General features: G+C 42.8%; 1 protein-coding gene across 1 annotated transcript; it reads left to right on the forward strand.

Moving 5' to 3' along the window:
• On the forward strand, positions 1-1893 carry adra2db (adrenergic, alpha-2D-, receptor b). Its single transcript, XM_088295173.1, has one exon. The coding sequence runs from the start codon at positions 344-346 to the stop codon at positions 1613-1615; it is 1272 nt and encodes a 423-aa protein (XP_088151299.1). The 5' UTR covers positions 1-343; the 3' UTR covers positions 1616-1893.
• The last annotated feature ends 5329 nt before the right edge of the window (positions 1894-7222 follow it).

The following is a 7222-nucleotide window of genomic DNA, read 5'->3' on the forward strand; positions in this document are numbered from 1 at the left end:
TCACCTCCCTCCTGGATGAGCTTCCAACCACTCGCAGCCTGCGTCCCCGAAGAGACGCTTGGCACATCAACACAGAGGCAGCATTACGCACGGATCCTTAACTGCATGTGACATGCTTTGTCTCACATTTACGATGCCCTCGGAACTACTTGGTCGCATCGGGACTTTTGGGGGGTGTTGTAGTGGTGGGTTAGCGTTACGCTCTGGCAGTCGTAATTCTCTCGTAGGTTACTATCGGTTAAGAGAGCATTACGCGCGCTTCGACTCCACGTCTCGGCTGTTCGGGAGGACGAGCGGAAGGCGCACGCACAAACATGACGCACCGGGGCACTTCTGAGCCGCGATGGATTCAAGTGAGGTGAACGTGTTCGAAAATGTCTCCGTTGATGTTAACCACACGGACGCGCCGCTCGAGTGGCCCCACACGGTGCCGGCCGCCGCGCTCATCATTTTGGTGGTCGCTGTGATCATCTCCGTGACGATCGTGGGGAATGTGCTGGTGATCGTGGCGGTGCTGACGAGCAGGGCTCTGCGCGCCCCTCAAAACCTCTTCCTGGTTTCTTTGGCTTCGGCGGACATCCTGGTGGCCACCCTGGTCATCCCCTTCTCGCTGGTAAACGAGGTGATGGGCTACTGGTACTTTGGAAGCACTTGGTGCGCATTTTACCTGGCACTGGATGTGCTGTTCTGCACCTCTTCTATTGTGCACCTATGCGCCATCAGTTTGGATCGCTACTGGTCTGTCACGAAGGCGGTGAGCTATAACCTGAAGCGGACTCCGAAGCGGATCAAATCCATGATCGTGATGGTGTGGGTGATCTCGGCGATCATCTCCTTCCCTCCTCTGCTCATGACCAAGCACGACGAGCGGGAGTGTCTCATCAACGATGAGACGTGGTACATCCTTTCCTCCTGCGTGGTGTCCTTCTTTGCGCCGGGTCTCATCATGATCTTGGTCTACTGTAAGATCTACAAGGTGGCCAAGCAGCGCTCCTCCACGGTGTTCGTGGCCAAAAATGGACTGGAGAGGCAGCCCTCCCAGTCCGAAACCTGCTTCACCCGGAACGACCGCTTCGAGATGGAGAGTCCCAGTAGCCAAAGTTCCGGCAGCCATCCGCAGAGACAGGGCGAGCTTGACGACATCGACTTGGAGGAGAGCTGCTGTCCGTCGGATACCAAACCTCGCAATCACCACTTCAGCCGAAGGGGGAAAGTGGAGGGTTCGGACAACTGCTCGTCACAGAACTGTCGCATTTCCTGGGCTTCGTCCCGCGCGTCACAGCCCTACCCGGAGCACAAACACGTACCGGTCGGGCGCCAACATGCTGCCGCTGTAAACAAGACCAAAGTGGCCCAGATGCGGGAGAAGCGCTTCACGTTCGTCCTGGCTGTGGTGATGGGGGTGTTTGTGCTCTGCTGGTTCCCCTTCTTTTTCACCTACAGCCTGCACGCTATCTGCAGGGACAGCTGCTACATCCCTGGCACACTTTTCAACCTTTTCTTTTGGATTGGCTACTGCAATAGCTCTGTCAACCCCATCATTTACACAATTTTCAACAGGGATTTCAGGAAAGCCTTCAAAAAAATCATTTGGCCGACTCCTAGGCGCACATAAACACAGGAAGGCTTTCTGGGTGGCAAAGCTGCTTTCCCAGCTTTCTTTTGCAAGAGCGAGGAAGGAATTTAGGAAGATTAACAGAACTCAGCCCGGAGCTGATTATTTCCCCTCTGCACAATTCTAAAGTGACTTCGGTAACAATGGGTGTTGTATACAGTACATGCAGATCACAATGTTGACTAAAATGTAAAACGATGAGCAAAAACTGTAGAAAACTATACAGTATGAATAACCATCATGTGCATGGTCATGCAGTATTAAAAATGTACCTCAGAGATGCTTCTGTTAGTGACTGTCTGCAAACATTGAACAAAATCATCAAGTTTCAAGTTTTAATTTAGCTACAACAAAAACAACAAGAAGTGTGAAGTGCAGTGAGAAGCTGCGCTGAGAAGGTGACGTAAATTAAATCCAGAAAAGGCACAGCCTTCTTGGGGCCCTGCATTGACGCCACACAAATCACAAAAACAAACAAACAAAACCATTCTTTATCATTACTATTATTTTACTAAATCTCCGCTTCCACCTGATTGAGTTTAAAACATGACATACAGGCAATGGAGGCACATGATATTAGGAAAACCGGCACGTTAAAAAAGCTGGTTCAATATTTGTCGTATTGGGATGCTAATAAGGCTGACTTTTCTTATTTTTTGTAAAGCAGTGCCTTGAGATACAAGCGTAATTTAATTAATTCCGTGACAGCGCTCATAACTCAAACCCGAACCATTATCTGAACTTGGGCGGGCTGGAGCCAAGCCCAGCTATATGGTAATGCTGTTAATTAATTTATTTACCTTCCTCCACACCCCCCTGAAAGAAAAATGTCTTTTTTTTTAAGAAGAATAATTTAAAAGCAGTCTGCTACATTGTACTTAAAACAAAACTTGGTAAAAATTCTTGCTCAGAAACATAAATAGAATGTAAAAATATTTAACAGTGTGCGTATTATGATTTCATCTGAGCAGGATGGCCTCACAGAGGCTCTCTCGATCGATTCTGACTCCGCCCTTCCTGTGTGGAGTTTGCATGTTCTCCCCGTGCCTGCGTGGGTTTCCCCCGGGTACTCCGGTTTCCTCCTACATTCCAAAAACATGCATGGCAGGTCGATTGAACACTCTAAATTGCCCCTAGGTATGAGTGTGAGTGCGGATGGTTGTTTGTCTCTGTGTGCCCTGCGATTGGCTGGCAACCAGTTCAGGGTGTTTCCCCCGCCTGCTGCCCGAAGACAGCCGGGATAGGCTCCAGCACCCCCCGCGACCCTAGTGAGGAGAAGCCGTACAGATAATGGATGGATGGATGTAATACAGCCATACGGGCAAATGAAGAAGGCAGTGGCTTTTCGTTTGCCTCAATTCACGTCACTATCTTCCGGTGACACAATAATCTACAATAATGTTGGAATTTTTTTTTGCAGAGGATAAAGAATATCTGTAAATACATAACGTGAGTATCATATGTCAAATTAGTTTCTTAAAAGGATCTAACTCAGCGACTATAGTTGCTAATCATTAGCACAGCGGTGTCAAACTCATTTTTGTGGATGGGCCAGATCATACTTATGGTTTCCCTCAGAGGGCCGTTATGACGTTACCGCGTACCGAAACAAACTGATGGGTTAGCGAGTTTTGAAATCAGAAGCCAGGAAGTAATTGTTTGTTGAACAATTTATTTTAAAACAAATGAACGACAATATCTCAGATCTCAATGTTAAAAGTGAAATAAATGTGTTAGAAACAGGAAGTTGACACACATAATTTCCCCTTTGCGGGCCACATAAAATCAGGTCGTGGGCCAGATCTGGCCCCCGGGCCTTGAGTTTGACAACTGTGCATTAGCAGGTGAATGGCTAGCATTAAGCTAGCAGGGATTTTCTTTTGGCTATTATTAGTTTTAAATGTGCAAAGTACAATTATCTTTTTTTTATGCTTGGTTTGCCAGTAAATTTCAAACGGGAGTTGCAAACAGCAAAAAGTGTGTTTTTCAATTAATTTATACATATAAAAAAAATCTATTTTCCAAAATGCTGCTTATTGTGAAGTGACTCCTGCTGAGTTCACTGCCGTCACACAGCACTCATATCTCAGATTTGCACTTGCAAGTCCTCGATGGAATGATGGCTCAAGTTGAAGATTTGTATACGTATCTCAAAAGTTGGGTCACTCGCATCTCAAGGCACCACGGTAGTTGTGTAAAACTAAAGTAAATCTTACCTAAGATTCTCCTAACATTTTTTGGGACTGTGTGAGAGTAGCAAAAGGCAGAACCATAGATAAAGCCCTGGTATTGAATCTTTTCTTTTTTTTTTTTGTGCAGGTGCGCTTAATGTTATGTATGGCCTTTGGTTATAACCGACGAGATTTGCTGGTCTCTGAGATTTCATTGCACCACTTCATTCTACAACAATGACTGACCTGAGGCATGGATGTGCAAACACCACCGGATAAGTCTGCACAAATCAAGTGAATGCTCCCATATTATGTGTGCAAACATTCAAACCACGTGACATCCCTTTTGTCAAACACAAACAGACTTAGGTAAGATCAGATCTGGGTTACGCTGTCTAGCAAATTTTGCATTCACAGTTCTCTTAGAAAAAAATGTGCTATTTTATTGTCAATTCCTCACCGGCATTATCTTTCCACACTGCTTGCCCTTATAAGGGTCACTGGTGAGCCGAAGCCAATCCCAGGTGGTTTTTGTATGAGAGGAGGAGGACACCTTGGACTGGTCACAAGACCGGAACAGGGAACATACACACAAATAACCATTAGCGTACACATTCTCAACAACGGATAATTTAGAGTGACCTATACTTTACAGGGGGTCCTCACTTTACGGCGGAGTTCCGTTCCTACGACCGAGTCATAACCCAAACTTGGAATTGGTGGGAATGAGTATCACTGAGCGCCATTCCTAACCACAAAATGTCATAATTACAGTCAATATTTGTAATAAAAACACATCTAGGCCATCAATATAAAACAATAGAATCAAGAGCAGTCAGTATGGCTGGAATTGAGCGTGCCTTTGTGTGCCGCATGACAAAATATTCCGAAACTGCGCCACAACTCATCGCACGCTGTTCAGAATCACAAAATGTCATAATTACAGTAAATATTTGGATTTAAAACACTTCTAGACACCTAATATAAAACAATAAAATGAAGAACAGCAAGAAATATAGTAAGTGAGCGTGTCTTCTTGTGCTGCATGACCAGGTATTCTCATGGCACACCTCAAAATGTCAGAAATGTCGCCACGTCATAACGCAAGCATCCTTTGTATTGAGTTAACCAAAAATGCATGATTCGGTAACGTGGGAGGAAGCCAGAGAGAGAAGGCGGATATTTAAACCCAGACGCTCTGACTCTCAGACTGAGAGGCTGCCCCACAACAGGCCACAACTTAATTTATCAGTTCAAATAAGAGAGGCACTGACCGTGATGAAGTTGCAGGCCGGAGGGCAGGCAGTCACAGACACTTACCCACCAATGTGAGAAGGAAGACAAGCCACCACTGAGGCCAATGCCGGCCCAAATGGACTCCAGCTCTGTGAAATATTGCCCAGGACATGAGTAAGAGCAAAGATATTGATCAAGAATGTTTTTCAACTTTAAGGTTTCAATTGAAGCGCAGAAGAGGACTCGCTTGACACTTGACATCAAGAATATTATATTGGCTAGAACATTAAGAACACCTGTGCATGTTAATAACCAAGGTTATTATAGAATTAACGAGGACGAACCAAATAACTAAAACAAAAATTTCGTTAATGATATAAAATTGAAAAGGCTTAAAAAATAGAGGAAACTCACTGAAACTACATCTTACATTTATAAAAACTAACTATGATTATAGTGAAAATGTCGTTCATTTTTGTCAATTGATATCATATATGAGCTTTCAGGGTTTTTTTAAGTGTATTTATTTTCCTATTGCAGTGGAATGTCAAACAGACATTTGAGAATTGTTTCTTTTTTTTGTTATGTAATACTAGAGACCTTGTTTTTATTTTGTACTTGACAAATACTGAAAATAGATTAAAACATACCATTTGGAAAAAAAATAAAACTATGACAAATTATAACAAATCTGCTCTCAAAATTAATTAAAACTAACTGAATTACTAACTGAAAAAAACAAGGTCATAATATGTGTCTAAAAACTCGACAACAATAAAAAAAATGGAAATAAAATGCACCAGAATCTCAGATGATTACTTGTATGTATGTTATTGTGTTTTGCTCGTCAAACTTAGTCTCTTATGCACACTATTGAAATGTTTTTGCTCATACACACTCGTGAAATGCACTCATATACTATACTCAAAGACTTTCACACACACTACTTAAACACTCTCACACACACTAGTCTCATGTTCTCTTTTTCAAACATTCTCACATTTACTAGTGAAACGGACTCTCACACGCACTAGTTAAACGCTGTCACACACATGAATCAAAACGTTCTTACACAGATTTGTCAAACGCTCACAAGCTCATGTCCATTTGTCAAATTCTCACACATACATTAGTCAAACACTCTCACATCTATTACTCAAATGCTCTTGCACACATTAGTCAAACGCTCTCACATGTATTAGTCAAATGCTATCGCTCGCATTAGTCAAATGCGCTCACATGCAATCGCCAAATGGTGTTGGAACGCTCTCTCTGTCTTACGTCCAGGAGTGAACTCGCATCCATTTGGGCTTTACTCACAAAGGAGTATTTTTGGTGCAACTTGGAACAGAAAACCAGAACATTTCCAATCCAGGAGCTGTTTCCTCTCTCTCTCACTAATAATTAGATTAGAAAATTGATATGTATTAATTAAGTAAATTCAAATTCTATATCAAACTGAAATTTATTTGTGCATACGAAAGTTGTGTATCAGAGCATAACATTAGTTTTTTCTGGATTAAAAAGTATCAGTAATATGTATAACAGGGTTTCATATGGATGAGTGAAAGGATTTGAGTTTATTTCTGAACGCATTCCAGTGTGATGTGCGAGGCAGAGATGGGCATTCCATCCCAGGGATGGGACAGTCCGTCTGTCCATTATGGAGGGTCGCCCATTTTGGAGATGGAGGACAAGAATTTAGTTTTTAAAAGGATGGACTAAGCAAGGATGGAAGTGGGTCCCTAAATCGTCCTTAACCAGGTCACGTTCCAACGGATGCCCATTTCACTGATGACTAAACAGCCATTTGAACCATTTCATTAAAAAATTCATAGGAGCCACAAACCCTTTGAACATCGTCAATGAAGATCATTTTTCTTTTCCTTTTTTTCTTTTAAATACTGCAGCAGACACCCCGGGTTAAAGCCATGTAGATGTGGCTATTGCATTAGCCTTAAACTTAGCAAATAATTGTCATAAAATATGAGTAAGAATCACATAACGGAATCAAAAGCAATAATCTGGTATTAATCTCTTGAGTTCTTGCTTGATGATACTGCTCCAAGAAGGTGTCTTTGTGTATGCAATGTAAATGTATATGATCATATTTACTTGCGGTTGTCACAAATAGCACCATTCATAGCGGCAGCGCTATGTGAATAAGTGTTGTCTATAGGGTATCCATCCATCCATTATC

This window comes from Idiotropiscis lumnitzeri, chromosome 4, assembly GCF_059441095.1.
Source record: "Idiotropiscis lumnitzeri isolate Australia: NSW breed Sydney's pygmy pipehorse chromosome 4, RoL_Ilum_1.0, whole genome shotgun sequence".
Classification (NCBI taxonomy): Eukaryota; Metazoa; Chordata; class Actinopteri; order Syngnathiformes; family Syngnathidae; genus Idiotropiscis; species Idiotropiscis lumnitzeri.